The sequence below is a fragment of the Raphanus sativus genome, chromosome 4, assembly GCF_000801105.2.
Source record: "Raphanus sativus cultivar WK10039 chromosome 4, ASM80110v3, whole genome shotgun sequence".
Classification (NCBI taxonomy): Eukaryota; Viridiplantae; Streptophyta; class Magnoliopsida; order Brassicales; family Brassicaceae; genus Raphanus; species Raphanus sativus.
This window is the reverse complement of record NC_079514.1, coordinates 49963332-49988367: the sequence shown is the minus strand read 5'-3', so window position 1 is coordinate 49988367 and position 25036 is coordinate 49963332. Positions and strand designations below refer to the sequence as shown.

At 33.3% G+C, this 25036-nt stretch overlaps 2 protein-coding genes and 1 pseudogene across 2 annotated transcripts; 1 reads left to right on the top strand and 2 right to left on the bottom strand.

The window, feature by feature from the left end:
- Nucleotides 1–4829: 4829 nt before the first annotated feature.
- On the bottom strand, nucleotides 4830–5740 carry LOC108830122 (mitogen-activated protein kinase kinase kinase 3-like; annotated as a pseudogene).
- Nucleotides 5741–12881: 7141 nt separating this feature from the next.
- Nucleotides 12882–13867, top strand: LOC108830126 (mitogen-activated protein kinase kinase kinase 20-like). Its single transcript, XM_057007841.1, has one exon. It carries the CDS (start codon nucleotides 12995–12997, stop codon nucleotides 13865–13867), a length of 873 nt encoding a protein of 290 aa, XP_056863821.1. The 5' UTR covers nucleotides 12882–12994.
- A 5410-nt stretch (nucleotides 13868–19277) lies between these two features.
- Nucleotides 19278–23058, bottom strand: LOC108830120 (protein HESO1-like). The gene is made up of 10 exons (XM_057007664.1): nucleotides 22935–23058; nucleotides 22182–22253; nucleotides 21431–21734; nucleotides 21152–21331; nucleotides 20977–21069; nucleotides 20692–20874; nucleotides 20498–20600; nucleotides 20222–20407; nucleotides 19777–20132; nucleotides 19278–19685 (listed from the first exon to the last, which is right to left on the bottom strand). The coding sequence occupies exons 3-10, from the start codon at nucleotides 21650–21652 to the stop codon at nucleotides 19395–19397; spliced, it is 1614 nt and encodes a 537-aa protein (XP_056863644.1). The 5' UTR covers nucleotides 21653–21734; nucleotides 22182–22253; nucleotides 22935–23058; the 3' UTR covers nucleotides 19278–19394.
- Between the last annotated feature and the right edge of the window lie 1978 nt (nucleotides 23059–25036).

Here is a 25036-nt window from a genome sequence, read left to right as displayed (position 1 = left end):
TAACTTGTTTTCCCTGACAGCACGCTCCACATACGGTACTTGTCTGAGACTCTAAGTCTGGAACTCCTCTGACGACTTCCGCATTAACAAGTCGGGTCAGCCCATTGATGTTCATGTGGCCTAGTTTCTTATGCCACAGATCAAGCTTAGACGTGGTCGCTGAGAAGCACACGTTTGTAGGCTTCCACATATAGCAGTTATTACCAGATCGAATTCCACACAGCACGATGTTCCCTTGTGGATCCACAGCACGACATTCCTTGCTATTAAAGATCACTTCTAGACCTTCATCACATAGTTGACTTACACTGATAAGATTTGCTTTGAGGCCATCAACATAGTATACATTTATAAGACGAGGTAGATCCGGTCTATCAGTTACTCCTACGCCTCGTATCTTTCCTTGTCCTCCATCACCAAAAGTCACTTTTCCACCCTTGATAGGTTGAAGTTTCTCAAGATGTTCATAGCTTCCTGTCATATGTTTTGAGCAACCACTGTCAAAGTACCAAGGAGAATCTATTTGAGAACCCCCATCTGCACTGGTGTATGCAACGTGACTTACAAAGTTGACCTTCTCTGATATACTCGTGAAGTTACATGCCAGATTCAACTCTGGTTTGGTGTGTGACTCAGGAAGTTCCTTGTGTGACCTGTTGATGACACGATCTTTGTAGGTTGGATATAAGTCTCTTTTAGCAATCCAGACATGTCCATACATAGAAGGTTCCATGAAACACAAGTTTAACCTCCAGGCTCGCTCATATTGGTGTCTTCGAAAGTAACAGAAACTGACATGATGTCCTCGTTTTCCACAGAAGTGACATCCATTCCTACGACGTCTTGCACGAGAGTTAGACTCGTATTTCCCAGTGTTCTGGAGAGTAGGCTGAGCTTGAGGAGGACGGGGTTCAGCAACCTTTTCCTCCTTGGAGACTTCTTTTACGAACACAACTTGATGTCCTTCTTGATCCGACTTGGAGGTAGATCCATGAAATCCAAGCCCTCGGCTTGTGCTGGGGCATTGTCCCAAAGTCAGCAGATGGTCTAAAGACTTGGTGCCGGTTGATAGCATCTTGATCTTTTTGAGGTTTTCAGCCAACTGACTTTCCAACAGCTTACTCTTATCTTTTTCTTGAAGAAATAGTTCGCTCAACTGATTGAATTTAGCCTCAAACTCCTTATGAGATCGTTCCTGCTCAGTCATGGCTCGTTTTAATGCCAGAACTTCTTGATCAGATTCTTTTAAGATTGAAAGATCAGCAGGTTGTGTTATGGGTTTCTCAAGTTCCAGGATGTTTACTTGTGCTTTCAACATCGCTCTATCCTTTATGAGCTGAAGGTTTTCATGGCTAAGCTCAGTAAACTGATTGAACAGTGTCTTGTACTCTGTTTCCAGATCATGATTGAGCTCGTCGTCTTCCTCCTCCATTACTTCTTCCACTTTGTCAGAAACTGAAGTCACACCTTCATGTGCTACGAGTGCCATAAAATTCAGATGTAATTCCCCATCATCGCTCTCACTATCCGAGTCTGTGTCGCTGAAGCTCATAAGTGACTTGTCTTTCTTAAAGTTATTTGGACATTCACTGCGAGTGTGACCATATCCTTTGCACTCTATGCACTTGAGTTCTTTCCTTTTAGTGAGTGGACATTCATTCCGAAAGTGTCCATATCCTTCACATTCATGACACTGAAGCTCCTTCTTCCTTTTTGAAGCATCTGACCTTGATGACTGTGTATTACCACGATCTGATTCATTCCTCTGAAACCGACTGTTTGATCTGCTACCACCTTTTTCAACTCGTCTCATAAACTTGTTAAAGTTCTTTGCCATTAAACTCAGATTATCTTCAATTTTAGAGACTCTGTCATCATCTTTAGAATTAGCAGTGAAGGCAATACTCTTCTGAGTGTTCTCCTGTCGATCAGATTTCTCGAGGTCATGAACCTTCAGGATACCAGAGAGTTGGTCAAACTTCATCTCATCAGTGTCAACGGCTATATTGAGAACTGCCTTGTATGCTTCAAACCGAGGAGGTAAACATCTCAGGAGTTTCTTTACCAGATCCTTTTCTTCATACTTCTTGCCCAAGACTGAAGATTCACTAGCCAGTTCACTGATTTTAGAGATAAACCCATCGATAGGTTCATCATCTCCCATGCGCAAGTTCTCAAACCTTGAGGCTAAGTGATCAATTCTGGTTCGTCGTACACTTGTGTTTCCTTCAAAGTGATTGATCAATGTATCCCAAGCTTCTTTTGCCGACTCACATCCTTGAATAATTTTGAATTGTTCCAAATCGACAGCAGAGAAGATGACAGTTAACGCCTTAGAGTTGAATTTTGATGCTGATTTTTCTGAATCTGTCCACTGATCCTTAGGTTTCGGACCCAAGGTCTTATCTTCCATCATCACAGTGGGTGGAGACCACCCATCCTCAACAGCAGTCCAGGCATCCTCGTCGATCCCTCTGATCACATGTCTCATTCGTGCTTTCCAGTGTCCAAAGTTGCATCCGTCTAGCATGATAGGCTTGTGTAACGTAACAAGCTCCTTCATGGTGTCCATGAAATCCGCAGGATCTCAACCTGTTAGTAGTAATTGATACCACAGAGGTTTCCCGCTCTGATACCAAATGAAAGTTCAGGGACAACCAATAAACAGAGCACAACAAGAATCCAAGAACACTCTTTCTTGTATATTAGAAATCACTTAAACAATCACCTAGATCTGTTTAATCCGAATTATTCTCAGTCACACACGACTAGAGACGGACCAATTTCTAATCTCTTAACTCAGTAGATCGAGCTTCAACAACTCTGAACTCGATCACCTCTTTTGCTTGACAAGACAAACCCTTGCTCAAGCTTTTCAATTAGCGTGCTTAACCTAGATTTGCCCTAGACAATCTAGTTAAGTAGCCCTCATCGAATATACTATATTTCCTAATATCTCGATGCAATCTAATCTTCCATATCTTCTTTGCTTGATAACCACGTTATGCCACGTCATAGTTTCCATAACCGACTCTTTCCATTGTGTCACACATCGATCACATGTGTGACACAGTCTTCCTCTCTTCTTCACGATCACAGCTCTTTTCTTGAGCTTACATCTAGTTCATGTCTCACTCTTCAATTTTATTTTATTTTCATGCTAATTTGTCTTAAAACTAGAAGCTAATTTTTAAGAAATCATGTCTCACTCATACATTTACTCTACATTATAATGTAGTATATAATATTATGTCAACTTCTGGATCTGAAGAAATCGTATTTTTTTTTTTTGAATATATGAAGAAATCGTATTTGAATTCAAACAACATATATATTTACTCAACAAGAAAAGAAGCCTACAATATCGAGAGTCTGATGTATGGTTCACCTATCAGAGATAGAGGCATTGTGACCAACATCAGAATCACTCATGAAAGTCACCAAAAACCCACCAAGGGTTTCTTCCCTAAAACCATGTTTCTCGTTCAAAGACCTCACTCTGACGTAGTCAGTAATGAATGGTGGGGAGTCTATTTAATTTCTAGCTTTTTATCGACGTGTCATCACTCATTTGATGACCTGGCAAAAAGCTGTAAATTGTTTTTTTCCTTGTCTGAATGCTCCACGTCTGATTCTGGAATTAAGGGAAAAAAAGATTCCTAATCTTTTTCGAAAAGAAATAAATTGTTACAGCTTATAATTTTATTTTGTGAACATTACTAACAAGGAAAGAAATATTATTCTAGTTGACCTTATAAAATCTCATATACTATTAGCAAAAAAAAACAAAAGAAAAAAAAACGACGCCTATTATGTTCGAAATAGTGCAGTATATGGTGCATCAAGAGGAAAATAGGAGGAACTTATAAGGACTTTATTCTTTATAAAATCCTAGGTTAAAGGTAAATGGAACTATTTAATATGCGAAGATGAAGATGATTTTATTTTATGAACATTTGAAATAATTCTAAATTGTTGTTTATATAAATATTACAGTGGATGGATAGGATATGTGGACAAAACATGTAAGATATCCAAAAAGGACATAAATGGTGAGGCAAAAAGAAGAGAACAAGTTAGGGATGTGTTATTTCATGTCTTCAAAATCCCTCCAAATCTTCTGGAATTCACCACACCGTTCTCCAGGTGATCAATTTCCCAAATTATATATATAAATGTGTTTGTTTATGTTCTTTTAAAACATTTTTGTGGCTCATTATTCTTACATTTTTGTGGCTCATAGAAATCAAAATTCATTTACACACGAAAACAAAAATAATGTTTATTAAGATCCTGAGAAACAAAAGGATAAAAACAGACTTCAAATTATTTACAAATATACCGCAATTTTATTTGTTGACTAAGCTAATTTGTCCTAAAACACAGTTCTTTTCATCTCAATTTGTAATTTATAATCCATTTTGTCTAAAACAATTGTTATAATTACCTGATGCGATACGTTGGAACCTCGAAGGTGTGAAGATTACCAACGGTTTAGAAAGTGTTCCGGTCATCAGGTTAGTAATGAAAAGTCCACTTCTTGGAGGTTTGTTACAAGAACACAACAATATAAAAACACGGATTACAATGCTATACTCAAGAACATAGTTTAACTTTTTTTTTTTTTGAACACTAGTTTAACTTTATATTAAAACGAAACAAAATGCTTTTTTTTTAACAATAACAAAATGCTAGAAATGCAAATTAAACGACAATAACTTTTTTAAAACGAGAATAACTTGACACCAACGAAAATAAAAACCATTCATTCTAGCTCATCTCCACCATCAATCTCACGGCCTTCTCCATTACATTCCCACATTTAACCTCTAGAAAAACCTTCCTTGAACCACTCCATTACTTAAGCAAGAAGGAACGGGAAGCAGCTCAAGCGGTGGAACCTCAAGACTTTTTTTTTTTTTTTTTGTAACACAACCTCAAGACTTTGGTTAACAAAAGAATGACTCATTAGCTCCTCCGCGGTGGCTCTAGCCTCCGGATTCCGCTCTCTACATCTCCTCACAAAATCCCAAGTCATCGGCGATAGAGTCCCCGGCACGTAATCACTCCTTCCTCTTATAGTAACCCCCATCATCTCCATTACCATGGTACCTAAGGACCAGATATCAACCGCCGACGAGATCACTCCACGTGGCCCGACCGCCTCAGGAGCCAAATACTCCGGATTGTCCTCGAACAAAGACCCGTTCACTGGATCAGGTCCATTGGGCTCCTTAGCCGAACCGAAGTCACCAAGTTTGAGATTGCAAAGCTCGTCATCATGAGCATAGCCCGGGAAGATGAGTATGTTCTCTGGCTTGAGATCACAATGGACATAACCGTGTTGGTGAAGATCCCTGAGGCCTTCAAGAACCTGGAAAATGCAATAACCGATGACGTTCTCCGGTAATGTTCCACCGGCCTTGGTTAACATGTCTTTGAGTGAACCATGTGGTGCGACTTCCATGTGAATGGAACAGACTTTGACATTCACCGGCATAGTTTCTTGGGAAACAGCGGGGCTCGTCGCTCTCACGGTGTTGAAATCGAATGAAAAGAAGTGCTCCATGATCCTTACTTCTTTCTCGAGATCCTTTGAGTATTTGAGGAGACATGTTTTCTTAGCCATTAGTAGTCCATCGCGGTTTTGAACCAGAGTGACATAGCCGTAGGTGCCTTGGCCGAGAAAGCCTAGTTTTGGTAATGGAGTCTCGTCTAGAAACCACGAACCATATCACATGTTGAAGTTACAGAATTAGGGTTTATTTTATTTTTATTTTGCTTGAGAGACTTTAGATATTGTGAAGATTACTTCTAAAGAATTGCATGTATATATTAAGCAATTTGATTGGTAAGTATTTAAGCTAGGTTTGACTTCAGTTGTAATTAACAGTTTTTTTTTTAATTAACAGTTTATTTGCATATATGTAAATATGAAACAAAATTATATACAGTAAAACCTCTATAAATTAATAATGTTGGGACTTTGTAATTTTCTTAATTTATGGAGATATTAATTTACCAAAGTTTCTTTATTTAGATTTCTTATTTTAAGATAAATTTATTCTAAAATAAAAAAAAAAAATTTATGTCAGCTAATAGAAATTAATTGTTATTTAAAAAATGACATTCTTATTATATTATTTGGTGTATATAATATATATTGCATAGAACTTAAATGTAGTTTTTAGATAATAATATTTTTTTACTTATATAAAATATATATACATAAAGAAGTATTATCTTACTATTTTATCGATTTGTGTCAAATTTTGAACCGGCCCAAGTTGGGACCGACCAAATTTATTAATTTATAGAAATTATTAATTTATCGATTATTAATTTATAGAAGTTCTACTGTATGTTGACTGGAAATTAAGTTGTATGATCAAAGTCAAATATTTTCTGGCCCATTATTAATTTTTGATATTCAGTCAAATTTTTCTTTTGGCATTTATTTATGTTTCAGATATGTGTTAGTCAATTTAAACTTTTGGCACACTATTTATTTTTTGTTGATAAATTATTCTAGTGTTTTATTTATTTTTGATATGAGTTTTCGTTATGTTTACTTGTTTAGTGTTCGATTTTGAAACCTAAAACCAAGTGTATATTCGTTTCCGAAAGTTATATTCTCTTCCAAAAATCATTTTTAATTTTCACCTTTACACTTAAATCCATCCACATTAATCTAAATCTGTGTTATTAAAAGAGAAACATTCTGAAAAATCTACTTATGCAAAGTTGTTGCACCTACTCATTGATATTTTATGGTCTTACATTTATTTTCTGTAACTATATTTTAAATAGTTTAACTAAACTCATTTATCACTCGAAAAAATCATGTGACATACCAAAGAGATTCCATAACGGAATAGAAGGCCCATATTATTAAACTAACATTTTATGAAGTCTTGTGTTTTTTTTGGTACCAAATTTCAAGAACAAGCAAAGATCTTTCCAGATTATATGACTTATGAGTAAAATATGAGCAAAAATAGTCATCAGAAATCAAAAGTTCATGCTTTGAAGAGATCAAAATGCACATCAAAAATCCATATCATTAACTAAATAGGGTTAATCCTTTTCACAAAATATCCCATGAAAGTTTCAAATCTAAAGCCCGACCTAAATCAATCATATTGAATTGCCTTTACATCAGGAGAAGATCATTGTATTATATTCTAATAGATTTGAGGGATTTCCCCCCTTTCTAATTGAATTTAGTTTTTTTCTTTTTACTTTTTGTTTTTAATACGAATTTGGAAATATTGACTTCTTCTTTTTTCTGTGATTTAGGTGATTTATATTCTTGTGGTTTAAGTATAGTTGGACTTATATTTGTAGGATTTTAGAAAAGCTAATCCTGATCAGCAATGGACTATGGGAGTTAGCGAATGATGATTTCGTGGGAGAGAAAACTCATCTTATCGAAGAACATTCATAGGTTCAAACCTGTTCACAGTCACTCTCTACCTAATCTCCAAGTTCAGTAGAATACTTTGACGGATTCAGAGTGACAAAGAATGAATAGTCTGATAGATTGACTGGGGTTGCTTGAAGAGTTACATAAACAAGAGGAGAGACAAGAAATTTTGAGCAACAAGATAAGAAACAAAATTATCAGTTACACCACATCGAGAAACATCAAAAAGCAACGGTTTCGTATGTATCTCAAGTAGGAAAAACCAGGTCTTGCTTTGAATCTCTAGCCGTGTCTACCCAAAAAGAACGAGAGGAAAAAAAGGCTACCTAGGATCGGGTTTGAACCGATGTTGGAAGATAACCCAGACATGTGTTGTTGTGAGAGAAGATAGTTATACACGCTCTTCTTCACACGAAATAGAACATCAGATGGAACAGTTAGAGTAACCCTTCGGAATCCAGACATAAGAAGTCAACCTGAGCTTTTGAAGAAAATACATGTCCAAGCTATTTTGTATAGATTTACGAAAGTGCTAAAGCAAATGAAAGCTAAAGCGGAAGCAGAAAATAGCTTGCAACTAGGAATACTTTGTGAGAGGTGATCAACATGACCTTTGAAGACGATAGATATCAAAGCTACAGTTAATAGGTTCAAAAAAGGTCTTAAAGTAATGAAAGCAGAAACTTATGTAAACGTCTGATTATAACTATGATGTGTAATGCAACATATGTTTGATCTTTTGTCATTCTGAATTTTAGTTCACTTACCTGTGGCTAGAGAGACAATTAATGATCATTATTGGGTACCTAAAGTAAAGAAGAATAAGAAATAAATCTTTGTTCATCTCCAAGTAAACTCAATTTCAATATCTTTTTACTTATAGTTTAAGCTGTAATTGAAATTATTAATCTTTGAAAGCAATTTATTGGTTTCAAAAATATATGATATGCTTGGTTATTTATGAAATTCAGTTAAATTGAGTTTCATTTTTTCAGTTTTTGTGTTATTCGATTCATCTTTTTTGATAAATGTGCTCAAACCTATAAACCATCTTATAAAGAAATTCATTTTAAATGATTTGTTTAATTTTGAAAACAAATCCGCGCTTTCTAAGCACAGATCAAAATCTAGTATACATAATTTTATATAACAAATATCTATAGTATTTTAGCTAAATATTTGACACTACTTTCTCGGATAAAGGGTTTTCAAAATATTTGACACTACATATTGACTCAGGTTTATTTTTACCATCAATCAGAATATTTTTTGGTAATAGCGAAGTTGCTAGCCTACTTTGCAACATAAAAACACACCATTTGTATACCTATAACTAGGAACAAACCATTACTATCAATAATGGCGGATCCAGAATTTTTTTGAATCTGGAGAATATATTAATCTTTTTAAAATATTATTTTAATATATACATAATAGAAGTTAACTATAAATATTTTAGTTCTTAATATTGCAAAAAATATATCGTGATTTTTTTTATATTGTGACTTTTTAAAGTGTTTTAGATTTATCAACTAATTTTTTATCATGAATTTTTTTTTATAATTACATTAGTCCTTCCAATAACGAAAACAATTATTTCAATGCATATACCTAAATTTTATCCAGTTATATAAACTAAATATATGTAATTTTATTGTTTGCGGCATCATGAAATAGGTTATTTAACATAAATAGAAAGAAAATACTTGGGTCGTTTTAAGTAAAATAAGTCACTGAAAATCACAAGAATATATGGCGGCCATATATGGGACCCAGTAAAAGTATAAAATAAAATAAAAGAGCAAATTAGATTAAAGGAAAAAAAATGAATGGATTCAGGGTTTCGAACATCAGTTGGTTGAAAGATGAAGGGAACTTTGAAGCCATTGAACCAGTTTAATATATCATGTTCTTCCTAAACCCGAACCAATATATAGTTAGTAAGGGGCACGTGCCCGTGGATCCGCCCGTACTATCAGTCCTTATTTCGTTACAAACAAATGATAAATTAGAAAGTTAAAACATAGTGGTAAAAGTAATCAATACTGCATTATATTAACTGATAGCCAGAAAAAATGACTTGCCTTTTGACACACCTTTAGAGAAGTAACGCCGCATTTACAATTGATGCTTTTGCTTTATACTACTAACCCCATATGTATACATATTGATACACGATTAGAACAACACACAACTTAGATGAGAACAATCCACTTATCAAAACTTTAATCCGAATATATATATATATATGTGTATATTACATCTTTAAACCGAAAATCCCACCGATGGCTAGTCCACGTTGTAGAAACAATATGTCTATGCAATATGCAACTGTATTTTAAGCGGATATATAAAGTTCATATTCTATGTAATATACATTAATTTTTGTCCAATTTTACAAAATTTAATACTTTATTGTTTACTCTTATCTATCACATGTCTGAATTCCATGTTTAAGTATATATGATGTGGTTTGTTCAAAAAGAAAGGTATATATGATGTGGTTCAGTGGTTGCTTTTAGAATTAGCAAGCTGTTGAGGCTATAGCGTATGAAATGTACCGTTTTATTCTATTGTAGAGGGTTCATCATTAGCTCTAAGCATGAGAATTATGATAGATGCTATGTTACATTCAGGACCATTTGGCACGTGAACAAGATTTATCACATGTTTTTGTTGGTTTCTCATTCTCTATGACGGTGTGGGAGAATTTGCCATAATAATGGAAGAAACTACAACAAAACTTAAGATCGATCCGATTATGAAAGAGTAAAAGAAAAAAAAGAAAGAGTTATAAACTCTACATTTTCTAGAAGTTCTTGGATCAACGAAAAAGATTGTCAAAGTTTTGAAGATGGACCTGCAGCAACAGCGAATGAGATGCATGGAAAGCCCTGAACATCTTTTGTTCATTAACGTTAAGGGTTTTTCTTTTGTCTTGTTTTTTTTCGTCTTTGGCATAATTGGTTTGATCATTGATGGGTGTTGTTTGCTTCTTTCGTAAACAAACCATGATGATTAGAGTGAATGTGTCATTTTGACTCAAAATGTTACCAAGAGAAAAATCATTATGAAAAACTAAAGCTTGTTGTAATGATAATTAATTATAGGAGTTAGTGAAGGGCATTGCTCATTCTATGAATTTAAGTGGTGAACTGTTTCATTATTTAATAATCAATGTATTTAAGGATTAGATTAACTGTCTAATTGATTAGGTGATCCGTAATGAATAACTCAACTAGACTACGTATCTTTTTATATACTTTTTGTTGGTAAACCTAGAAACATCTTTTGTTATCTTTATATATTGACCTTGTAACACTCTGGAATGAGTTATCGTTATATATTAACTCAGATTGTTGATAGAAAAAACATTCTCTCTATACAAGTTTTAAGATGACGTCGATATCAGATTCAGAACGATGTAGTGGCCAAGTCTCGTAAGACAATCTTAATATAATAATATCTTTAATAAAAAAAAAAAATCTTTAATAAGCAATACGTCACTGTCATAGTGTTTACAACATAGATATCATCGTGTTTTCTTCCTATTGGCTAGAGTGTAGGGTCGAGGATACACTGAAAACGAAATCCAAAAGTGGAACAAGAAGAGCGGCGTGGGTTAGCAAAATCATTGTCTCATACTAAAACTGTTTCAATGCCAAACACGTGGTCTAGATTTTTTCCGTGACGACTATCCGACGGTACGTTCGTACTTTAAAATTAGGTTTGGTTTACTCGTCTCGTGTCAATAATCTAAAAGACAACGTCTTTCTCGTATTTATTAGTTTATTTTTTTAAATAGTGCTAGCTACTTTATCATCTTTTAAAATGTTATAATACCTTCTGCTTTGTTTATAAAAAGGAAAGAATGTCCATAGAGATGCAGATCAAGCTCATGAGAAAGAAAGAAAAAACGAAGATCTCCTTAACTCAATAGTTCCTTAATCAGCAGACTGATCTTTAGAAAAATTTGTCGTCCATGTATGGCGGCTGGGCCGCCGTGCTTCTGGACTGAGAGTTCGACTCACCGTAAGCCATCGTACTTTTATGCAATCATTCTGATCTCGTTCTTTGATTTCTTCTTATAGTCATGGAGCTTTTATATGATAAAGCTAAATGTAATTTTTTTTCTAAAAGGTAAATGTAATGTCAGGGTAAAGAATATGGAGAAGGGAAGGATCAGGAGATGTCTCTAGCCATCGCTGGGATTTTCAGTATAAACATGGAATATACATATATTAAAAGCATATTTTCGATATAAGTTTTGCTCAGGTGGATAGTTCTCACCTGTGGGGCTGGTATTGCAATCTTGTATCAATATATAGTTGGGGGTAGTAGTATAAAGCAAAAGCATCAAATGTATTAGAATATTGGTCCATCTATGTTTCGTTCATCCCGCATTACAAAATGCGGCATTACTTCTCTAAAGGTGTGTCAAAAGGCAAGTCATTTTTTCTGGCTATCAATTAATATAATGCAGTATCGATTACTTTTACCACTATGTTTTTCCTTTCTAATTTATCATTTGTTTGTAACGAAGTATGGACTGATGGTAATGGTTTGTTCCTAGCTATAGGTATAAAGTGATGTGTTTTTAATTTTATGGTGTAAAGTAGGCCAGCAACTTCGCTATTACTAAAAATATTCCGTAAAAATAAAATAAGTCAATATGTAGTGTCAAATATTTTGAAACCCCTTTATCAGAAAACAAAGTAGTGTTCAAATATTTAGCTAAAATATTATAGATATTTATCACTCTTTCCGTTCCTAAAAGATCTATATTTTAGAAAAAAAAATTTGTTTCTAAAATATCTATTTTTTGCATTTTCAATGCATATATTATTAAATAATTGTAAATTTCAAAAAACTTAATTGTACTTATTAAATTTTTATTGGCTTAAAACTATGGAAAAAAATAATTTCAAAAAACTATGCAAATTTAATGTATTTTCTTAATATCTATGAAAATCCTAGAATACAGATCTTTTAGAAACAGATGGAGTATATAAAATTATTTATATTGATATTAATGTGACCAGATTTAAGTGTAAAGATGAACTTAAAAATGGATTTTTGGAAAAGAATATAACTTTTTTGGAAAAGAATATATACTTGGTTTTAATTTTCAAAAATTGAATACTAAACAAGTAAACATAACAAAAACTCATATCAAAAATAAATAAAACACTAGAATAATTTATCAACAAAAATTAAATAGTGTGCCAAATTTTTAAATTGACTAATAGCAACACATATCTGAAACATAAATATATGCCAAAAAAAAAGAATTTGACTGAATATCAAAAATTAATAATGGGCCAGAAAACTATTTGACTTTGAACATACAACTTAATTCCCGGTCAACATATAATTGTGTTTCATATTTACATATATGCAAATTAACTCTTAATTACAACTGAAGTCAAACCTAGCTAATTACTTACCAATCAGATTTTCTAATATATACATGTCTGCTTAAGAAGTAATCTTCACAATCTCGAAAGTCTCTCAAGCAAAACAAAAAATAAAAATAATAAAAATAAATCCTAATTCTGTAACGTCAACATGTCATATGGTTCGTGGTTTTTAGACGAGACTCCATTACCAAAACTAGGCTTTCTCGGCCAAGGCACCTACGGCTATGTCACCCTGGTTCGAAACGGCGATGGACTACTCATGGCTAAGAAAACATGTCTCCTCAAATACTCAGAGGATCTCGAGAAAGAAGTAAGGATCATGGAGCACTTCTTTTCATTCGATTTCAACACCGTGAGAGCGACGAGCCCCGCTGTTTCCCAAGAAACTATGCCGGTGAATGTCAAAGTCTGTTCCATTCACATGGAAGTCGCACCACATGGTTCACTCAAAGACATGTTAACCAAAGCCGGTGGGACATTACCGGAGAACGTCATCGGTTATTGCATTTTCCAGGTTCTTGAAGGGCTCAGGGATCTTCACCAACACGGTTATGTCCATTGTGATCTCAAGCCAGAGAACATACTCATCTTCCCGAGTTATGCTCGTGACGAGCTTTGCAATCTCAAACTTGGTGACTTCGGTTTGGCTAAGGAGCCCAATGGACCTGATCCAGTGAACGGGTCTTTGTTCGAGGACAATCCGGAGTATTTGGCTCCTGAGGCGGTCGGGCCACGTGGAGTGATCTCGTCGGCGGTTGATATCTGGTCCTTAGGTACCATGGTAATGGAGATGATGGGGGTTACTATAAGAGGAAGGAGTGATTACGTGCCGGGGACTCTATCGCCGATGACTTGGGATTTTGTGAGGAGATGTAGAGAGCGGAATCCGGAGGCTAGAGCCACCGCGGAGGAGCTCATGAGTCATTCTTTTGTTAACCAAAGTCTTGAGGTTCCACCGCTTGAGCTGCTTCCAGTTCCTTCTTGCTTAAGTAATGGAGTGGTTCAAGGAAGGTTTTTCTAGAGGTTAAATGTGGGAATGTGATGGAGAAGGCCGTGAGATTGATGGTGGAGATGAGCTGGATAGGAATGGTTTTCATTTTCGTTGGTGTCAAGAAGTTATTGTCGTTTTAAAAAAAAGTTATTGTCGTTTAATTTGCATATCTAGCATTTTGTTTCTGTCAAAAAAAGCATTTTGTTTCTTATTAATACAAAGTTAAACTATGTTCTTGATTATAGCATTGTAATCCGTGTTTTTATCAATATATGGTTGTGTTCTTGTAACAAACCTCCAAGACGTGGTGAAGAAATTTCCAAAAGATTTGGAGGGATTTTGAAGACATGAGACAACACATCCCCCTAACTTGTCCTCTTGTTTTGCCTCACCATTTATGTTCTTTTTTCATATCTTACATGTTTTGCCCACCCATATCCTTCCTCCACTTATCATCCATCCATTACAACATTGATATAAACAACAACTTAGAGTCATTCCAAATATTCATTGTAAATAATACAATCTTCAGTTTTCCAAGTTCAATAGTTCTCTAAAGTTTACCTTCAACGTAGGATTTTAAAAAGTCCTTGTACGTTCCTCCTATTTTTCTTCTTAATGCTCCATTTACTACTGTAATTCGAATATATCAAACATAATTTAATGGTAATCGAATGTTCATCATAAGTATATTTTCTAATCCATGGTTCTTACTCGAGCACCAAACATGGTTTAATTACAACAAAAAGAAGAGAGTAAAGGATCGGTATTGTTAATTAGTTGTGTGACTTCTGTCTAGTAGAATTTTGGATTTATTTCATGAGTAGAGTACTAACTATAGTTGCACCAAAAAGTTGGAAAGTGGTGTGGTCAAGTAAGAAGACCGACCTGTTCTTTGCTCATCTTGCCACCGGATTTGTTTAATTGGTGGCTTCACGGGCCTCGAAGAGAAGTTCGGCGCCTTTCTCCGACCGATCGAACATGTGAGAAATCCAACGCATCGATCCATTAGTCTAGTGAACAATGAAGTCTCCTCTTCCTTCTTCGCCTACACGAAACCACCTAGGGTTCCGGCTTATTCTCGCCAAGTTTCTTGACATGGGGGACTTTAGTCGTGGAGATGAACCTACCGTTGTGTTGAAGAGGCAGTCCTCTTAGACCCATATCTTTTGGTTTTCGCTCTAGTTTCAAGTCAAGGAAACTGCATATCGTGGTGCATTATTCATGTGGTGTTTATGTGTGGACAAGCGTCAACACATGAATAAAATACAGCTGTGATTAATGTGGTTACGTGGGAGTTTAGTGATATGGTAATTTTTGAGGCGTCGAATTTCATTTTCTTGTATTTTTTTTTTTTTTTTTGCAAATTTTCTTGTGTTTATTTTGTTAAATAGTATATACTGTGTGATATTTTTCCTTATTAACAAAATAATAAGGTCAACTAGAATTATCTAGCATTATTTCTTTCCTTGTACTGCTGTTGACAATATTTTTTAAAAAAATATGAAATTGTAAAAACAAGTTTATTTTCTTTTCGAAAAAGTTTATGAATATTTTTTCCCCTTAATTCAAGAATCCGACGTGGAACAATTAGAGAAGACAAAAACAATCTACAGCTTTTTGCCCTGTCGTCGAATGAGTGAATGACGCGTGGATACTCTCTCCACCATTCATCACTGTTCATGATCTCAACCGGAAAAGAGTTGTACTTGCAATGTTGGCGGCGGCGCATCATAGTGAAAACGGGTTTCTTATCAGATTTTGTGTTTATATTGGTTAATTTATAGTAAAGTCACTTAATAATTGTCATTTTGATGTGGTACTCGATTGGTTGATCTGGTTACTTTCTCCTAGATTAGAGCTCGTGCATAGGATCGTTAATAAACTCATAAGATTGCAATGTAGTTCCTGTAACTTTCTTCAGGTCTATAGTACTTCATCAATGTCATTTTGGCATGGTACTTGATTGGTTGATGATGTGATTATTTTTTATTCCTAGATAGAGTTCTTGCATAGGATCGTTAATCAATACAATTAAAACAGCAGCCTTTTTTTTGACATTCCCATAAATTTTTAAAATATTTACAGGACTGCCATTGTTTTAAATTTAAAATTGTATTTATTATTTATTTAAACTAACAACTAAATTTCCTATAACTACTCCACACGGAAAAAAATTATTAAAAGAGAATATCTTTTTAGAAATATCTTTAATTTGTTTTTCTTAAATAACTAAATATCAATATATTATAAATTTTAAATTCCCTAACTAAATAGATATACGTATATGATTCTTTTTTTCTTTGGATGTACATATGTATCTATTGTATGTCCGAGTAACAATTTTTTTTCTTTGAACAAAAAATTGTATAATTTACTTATATGTATTTTTAGTTACGTATCATCAATACTATTATAACACGAGAACTTTTTATCTACTTGCAAGTATTCTAGGTTGGACCATAAAATTTAGTTAATTTCCTATTATTTCTCTTACTTAGTTGTTATTAGTATATACCATATATAATCTATTATTTTAATATTTTTCAAATAAGATCTCTAAAAGATATTATTAAGTATCTCTTTAAGATTTCATTTTAATAATATTTTTTTAATTTAAAATGTAAATATATATTTCTTTTTAATATTTACTTTTAAAATATTAAAATTCGTAATTAATATTAACTAGAATTATAAACAAATATTAATTCATTTTTATATATAGAATAAGAAATAAAATTTCTATAATTTTTATATAATTTATATTCATAATTAAATTACTCCACCAGTTAATAAATGTAAAGTAACTTAATCTATTTATTAACTATATTATAAATTATTAAATTAAATAATAACATATATTCATGATTTGTACAACATATATCAACTTATTAAAGCTAAATATTAAAGTAAGATATATAAAGTAATCAAAAAATTTCATATTATAGTATACACATTTAAATTATAATATTAAAAATAATTCAATATATATATATATCAAGTATGGGACATATTGAATGACATATAGTAAATTTATATAATAAAAAAACAAATTTGACCAATATAAATTAATAAATTTGTATTTAAATTGAAGCTTTAAAATATAAGTAAAATTAATATCAGCCGGTTATGTAAATGAATTATCTTATTTTCATAAAAAAATATTTTATAAAAATACTATGCATAGAATTTATAATTTTAAAATATATATATTTGATAAAATAAATATTAATAGCTAGCTATTATTAATATGTATTTATATGATGGAACAAGTTATTACATAGATTTTAAAAAATGTTATACACAAACATATAAATTAAATTTCATTATTATATGAGAACAAATTATAGAAAATATTTTATATTTACAGAAAAAGTTACAAACCAACATTATACCTACGGGTCAAGATATAGAATAGACAAATATAATTACAAAGAAACAGGCATAAGATTACAATACAAAAAACCGAGCGTATATCGAGTCAACTATAAAATTGCTATTATTTTATAAAAGCGATTTTGATTAATATTTATACACGGATATGATTACAAAAAAATATATAAATATGAAAACTGAATTTAAAAAAAAAACAAAAATATACCCGCCCTTTTAAAGGGCGGGTCAAAATCTAGTTAAACTCTTAAAGTTGCAGTGTAGTTCCCTGTAACTTTTTTTTGCTAAATTACAAATACAAGAATTTTTTTTTAGTTTCACGTCTATAAATAAGAAACAGAAGCTGAACAAAAATGTTGCTGATTTGCTGCTGCTTTTTTTTCTAATTTTCTAGTAGACTTTGCTCTCCACCAAGAGAAATGCTCTGTTTTTTTTTCTTGTCTTTGGTATTTACCTACTTATCATATATTTAGTGTGTTGGTACTGTTTCCTAGGCTTTGTTCTGCGTGATGGAGCTGATTAGGAAATGATTGATTTTACAATTTAATATCTGCTTTAAAGATTTTGCTTTCTGTAAACCTTGATTTTGTCTTCTCCAGAAAAGTTGTATTTCTTTTGATTTATTGGTCTTCATTGATGTCATTAGGCTAAAATATAGTCTTCTGATGTTCTGATATATGTTGCCAGTTTCTGTTAATATCGTTTCAGAACAATAGAGAAACAGCGCATGGCATCAGGAAGTTGCCATTGTCACAAATTTTTTAGCAAAAAAAAAAAGTTGCCATTGTTGAAAGCCAAAAGATACCTTGGAGATGTCGTAGCTCACAAGTCACAAGCAAAGCTTATCCTCTTCACATGTTTTGTCGTAGTATGGGACGAACAGCTCTGCTAAAGCTAGGAAAAAAGGTTTCATTGGTCAACAAGTCTATGCAAATTCCATCCCTTGGTCATTCTCAAAGACGCAGAGAGCAATACTGAAACAATCAAACATGCATAAGAGCAAATGTTGACGTTTCTTATTCAGACTTTTCAGGTTAGTCACATTCATTTACCCCTTTTTCTTGTTTGATGGGTGTTGGAAGCAGTTAGCGCACACCTGATGATATCAACGACACATTGGCAAGGTGAAAATCTCTTGGCACTTGGCGTTTCATTTGCTCTTTAATAAGATTTGAGTAGTTTATGAACATTGAGTTGCTTGGAGATGGATTGGTTTTGTTTAAATTATCTTACTGCTTTATTCTCTCTTTTTTTTGTTGTTTACAAATTATGTCTACAGTTGATGATTTGCATAACAAGTGAGCTGCTTATGCTGGACCTGGTGGTTGTTATGCTGGACCAAATGAATCTACCAACCATTAGCGTCTTGGTTCGAGATTTCTGGCAGCACAAAGATGTAACCGACAATGCATCCGTCTCCTTTTGAAGCTCAAGTAGACACACCATGACTGCCACATGTATTCTCACTACCCATGCAATATTACACACTGATCTATAGTCCCTTCTTGTGAGGCACTCAAATCCAAAGATTTCCCCTATGTGATTGTGAACAGCTTGTTGTTTATTTTGGCAATACATGAAAGCTGTTGTTACCCAGACAACTTATATAGGTCTCGTTAAACAATACCTAGAACATGTGTGTTAATGTTTAAACTACTCAGTAAAGAAATGCTGTTAGGTCATTTGTTTCTAAAACGGCTAAGAATGGCAAGAGATCTTGTATAAAAATTGATCGACAGTCCAAAAAAAGTATACTCCGAGCAAAAGACAAATGGCAAATCAACAATCTATATATACCACTAGTGTATGTTCTGTCTACCAACGATGAATAAGAGATGTTGTTTTCTTAGTTCTACCTAAGTTGTTTCATAGGTATGAGATGTTATCTATCACTATATGTTCATGCAAGCTTTATTTCACTATAGGGTTTCATCATCCTATCTTGTAAACTCATTTTTTTAAATTTGAAAGCCTTTTCTCAAAAAAAAAACAATGAATAAGAAGAGATCTCTCACGAAACATTGGTCAACAAAAAGTAATGAGTTCCTTATGAATCTTTTAAATGCTAAAAAGAGTTTTTCCATGCGGTTAAAGATACAACAACATAATTATCCTGAAGGTATTACCAACAAACCAACCAAAGATTCTGTTACAATCACTAAAGTCAAGAACTCTTCAAGGTTTGGGAGGTTTTGCTCTCTTCTTCTTCTTTGCCATTCTCCTTTTCCGGTATGCTTGAAGATATAGAATCTCCTAAGTTTTCTGGTGGTGAAGACTGACAAGTCTCTGATTTCACACGTTCTTTTCCTTTGATACTGGCAGAAGAAGTAGACACTTCACCAGAAAGATTGCAGCGACTACTGGCTCCATTTGCCGCAGTGGAAGCGTCTCTATGATGAGCTGCTGAGTTTCCAGCACCCGAACCTCTGAACCTGTCATGGTACAACTGTTGACTCTGCAACAACCAGTGAGCAAGAATTTTAGAAGATTGCAGCAACAAGTTAAATTCTAAGCCAATAATAATAAAGACGCGAGAAATTGCATACCATATCAGGAATATAGGTTCCTGTTCCTCTCCTCTTTCCCATGTTTTGATAGCCGTTAGGCTGCATCCAGGTTGATCCATTCAGGCCTCTTAGATAAAACTCGTTGTTTTGGTAGCTCACAAGTCTTCCATAGTAACCTTGGAAGTCTCCACTGAGTTCAGATAGTTCTGACCTTCCAGTACCAAACGCAGTAACTGGATCATAGACATCTTGTCTTTGTCCCTTACCATTCCTCTCCAAGGAACTGCCAAAGAATTTCTCCAGCCTCCATCCAATGGTCTCATAAGGTTGTGAAAGAACATCTCTGAGCTTTCGAGCTCCCAGTGTAAAAGCATGTTTTACTCGTTGGACATTTCCTAACAAAATGTTTTTTTTTTTTAAATGAAACATTTTTGTATACTGGTATAGTTAGTGGTTATGGAACTTTATCAAATTAATAACGTACCTATTGTAACACTTCTTCCGAGGTTGTTGCTGTGTTTAAGAGGATCAATTATGTTGAGATGTCTGATAGGAAACTCAAGACCATTTGTTTCCACAGCTTTGGTTGGAGATGCAAAATATAACTCTACACACGTTTTTAAAGCCTTCTCGTCAAGAAATAGTTGATGTCCATTTTCGGGAGAAACTGCTGTAAAAGAAAAGATAAATAGAGAGAGATAGAGTGTCAACCCAAAACATCAAATAAGAAAGTTTATGTGATTTTTGACATCATCATTACCGATAATTTTTGGAAGGGAAGATATTGGCACAGGACCACTGAGACTGATACAGTACTTGCTCCAATCAAATGAACCATAGTAATCCAAAAACTTATACATAACCTGTTGAAGAATATGACTTTAATCTCATATTTTTTTCATATATCAAATTGTAGACAATGCAAAAGCTTCAGAGAAATATTAAAGTGATTACCGATAAAGGGCCGGACAATGATGAATGAAATAGGTTGATGATATACAAGACTAGTATCGACAATGCATATGTTGAGAACAATCCTGTGTTGGCACCAAGAATTCTGCTCTCGTAATAACACCAAGCTTTAATTAAGATGATGCTACGCTTTAAAAGATGATCTCTCCCAAAGAGTTGGTCAACCTGAAAAATAAAATACATTAGAACCAAGTGACTACGAATCAAAGCTGAGTAATGATATGTTTAGTAGACTTTTAGAGTCTATTCTTGAATGGCTGATGGTACCTGTTCCAGAAAACATAAAGCATAGAGACCCGCCATTTGATTAAAGGAGATATCAACAGCAATGTTCCTGATGTTACATTTTATGACCTTGACCTACAATCCATAAGGGCAAACGTTCATGAGAATGTTTTTTGAATCATTCTTAGTACAAAGCCGAAACAAAAAGGAAACAAACCTGTGCAGGGATAAACTTAACATCAGTTACATCGAATTCAGATTTTCCTTCCTCACTCTTAAGTGTATTGTACAATTTTTCAAAGAATTTATCCTCCATATTTTGCTTAGTTATGACCGTCAAATCGATATCTCCATCTGGGAGATAGGTTTTCAGTGGCACTGAACCAAATGAAAATACCTGTAGATACAAATTGCAATTTTGAAAGCTAATGAACATAAAAAAAAACAAGTAAGGTTGTTAGAGTAATGGGGGGGGGGGGGGGGGGGGGGTTCAAACCTCAATTCCATCATGACTCTGGATTAGAGCTCGTACGTAATCGATGATCTCATGCCTATTTCTATCTGAAACCAAGAAAGGTTGGATAACGCTTAGTATCTCATGAGCTCTCTCTTCTGCAATCATCCAAGATTCAACATCTATCGCTAGTGAATCCCCTCTAGGTTGGGCTGTTGTCATTGACAATGATGAAACTGACAATCTTTCTTGATTGCTACCCATAAGTATAACTTCAAACTAAATCTTCAGATGGATACTAGAAGGAATCCTCAAACTCATAGAGACACTTGTATGAGTGTGATATCTACAAAGAAGTTTCAAATAATGGAATCACATTAGACAAAGGAAAAGATACTAAAGCAAAGAAATGAAGACGGTTGTCTAATTACTTAAGCTCCGAGATTAGGAGCCCAACATATTAGAGAACACGAAGAAGAAAATTAGTGATTAGTAGCAAAAAGAGAGTGGGTGATCACATACATTCTAAGCAAAGAGAAGAAAAGTCGAAACAAAGCATGTCAATATAGCTTTTCAAAGCAAAATAGAAGACTAGAATTATCTATTAATTGAAAAGAAAAAAAGAGAATGGGCAAAACCATGATACTTCAGTTGCGTGATGATTAACTATACGGCAAAAAATGAGCTCAGAGTTCTTAGTCCTATCTTACAAAGTCAACATATTTTTGTTCGTCCACAACGCTAAAAGCAGAAAACTTTATATAAAACGAGGTTTAAGTATCGAAAAGTGTACCTGCTGCGAACTTAGTCCATTTGTCTGGAGATTATTGGGGCTAATCTGCGAGTATTCAATAGGCTTTAATTCCTGCAACAAATATATAAAAATCAGAACTTTCGAACAGGGTTTATGATTGTACATGACATTTGATATGAAAAACTTATGGCATTTTGGGAAAAACTCAACTTTTCGTTTTGGTATAGTCTTAAAGCTTTAACAAAAGGACAACGAAAATAGCTTAAAACAAAAGTCAAACCCCACACAAACAAACAAAATAAGACCCAAAAAAACGAGAATCAACAACACGTACAAATCATCAGAAATAGACCAATTCTATTGCGAAAGACAATTTCGAGGCAAACTATGTTTCCGTTCATTGGAATTGAATAAGATTAAGCAAATTATTAATTCACCTCGAGATAAATTTGCCAGCGTTTTGTTTTTTAGATCTTATGGATAAGACACAAGCATACACCACCGTTTCACCAACTTTATTCAAACCCACAAAAATCTTACACGGGGTAAAAAATTCAGATAAAGCAGAGATGAATGGTATAAAACGGAAAGCAATTATCTTTTGTTTGTCTCAAGAGAAACCGAAACGATAATTAAAAACAAAGAAGTTTGGTGGATAAAGATTTATAGAAAATAAATTATGGAAACATTTTAAAAGTGTGAGACCTTAATCAATCTACCATTTTTGTGTCATGACCAAAAAGAATTAAACTTCACCGCCTCTTTCAAAGAGATAGAGCTTTATTTTTTTACCTTCTTCTTCATCATTGAAGGAGACTCCAATTTTGTTTCATATTCATGGTCAATGCTCAAGACAAAACGTTTGTGATTCGACAAAACCCTAGTTTCTCCAGAGTCCATTAACCCAGAAACAGAAACTCAATTTCCACCAAAGGGAAAAAAAAATGCGTATCTTATTCTTACGTGGTATCGAGCGTAGACGATATTACGAGTTTAAAAGTGGGACCCACCAATCATAAGGTTGGTGACTTGGCTTAACACATGGGTGCCGATACGAGGTTAACTTCATGACGTGGCTTAACACTTTTTTTGTCAATTATAGAATGTCCCCTCGGTGATTACAGAGGCTTCTTCCTCACTAGTAGTGTCAGAACTAGGCCCAGCTAAAAATAGGGTGGCCCATGATGTGCCGTCTTAATCTATTTTATTAAAAATTAAAAAGATGACCTGATAATATAGATTTAGTCCAAATATTATTTTTCTTTATTTACAGATAAATTAAAATGTATATATCACTTATATGTAAGCGTTTTCTCCTAATTAACCATTTTCTCATTTGAAATTAAATTTCTAAAAAATATAAAAATTAAATTTATAAAAAGTTATAAAACAAGAAAATATATCCATTTTTGAAAATTGGTCAGAATCTAGTATTATTTAATAAATAGATGACCCATGATATGCCTTCTTAATATTATAAATTAGTGAATTTATTGTTAGAATCCAAACCTTGTTTTATAGTGGGAGAAGTGCACTTCATCCGCACATGCAGTTTTTCCGCACTAAATGCAGATCTTATCCGTTATACATTTGGTGTTATTCATACATTTTTTATTTTCTTGGCAATAATTAATTTTGTTACAAACATTTTATTTTTAAATATATTTATCTGTTTTTATAAATAAAATATTTTAATTATATTTTACTTATAACAGTAACAATATAAAAATTAGCATGGTCTCCTTATTTCTCTTTTTATGTTCGTCATATAGTTTTTACATTATTTAAATTATTATATTTATATAATATGTGTTTTAAAATTAGCCTGGTCTATTTATTTCTCTTCTGTAATCCGATTAAAATGCATTTATTCTTTTTGATATGTACTTATTCTACTTAATCTATATAACATAGCTAAATATATATTTATCAATATAACATAGCTAAATATATATTTATAACTAAAAAAATCTATTAGAAGTATCCAAAAATATTTTAATAAAAAGCTAAATTATTACAAAGTGTCTGAACTACCCGAAAGTATCTAAAAGTATCCAGATATTTTATCCGAAATATCCAAATTAATCTGAAATATCCAAGATTTTTATCGTAATTATTTTATATTTTACCCAAAATATCCGATATTTAATTCCAATTACCAGAAATAATCATACTTGAACCTAATGAGAACCGAGTGAGAACTGATTTTTTCCGGGTATTTCCCGGTTCCTACTTTTACTATCCTAACCGAACCGAACTCAAAACTATCTGAACAGAACCAAATAAAAAATAAGTCAAGTAGTAAATGGATCATCTAGCCTCATACCCGAACTAGCTGATACCCAAAATAACCGAACCGATACTCGAAATGTCCTAGCCTAGCTTGAACTGCTTTTACCATTCAGAACCAGAAAAAATGAAAATTAGTATATTAAAATGATTGAGAAATTTTAATTAAATGGTGGGATCATGTGCATTTGTAATTTCAGCGCAATTCAGGGATGTAAAAATAAGTTAGATCACTCAACTCAGCTCATCTCATATTGAGCTCGGATCTTTCAAGCTCAATTTTTTATATGAGTTTCAATATCCAAATTGGAAGGATATATATTTCGCATAAGAGACTAAGAAATATTTTGTTTTATATTTTAATTTTAAAGATGTATGGTATAAGGAATGGTATCAATATCGTTTTTCATTTTGCTGAGCCTTTTGTGGATCAATGTCACTATTCTTCTCCACAATTTCAAACTTTTTGGTTTTACATTTTAGTTTTAAAAGATAAATATGATTAATATAAAAACTATATTTTCTTACATAAGAAAAATAGAATTCATATATATATAAAGTATAAACGACCAAACTCATGAGTTAGTTCATGTTCATTAAAAACC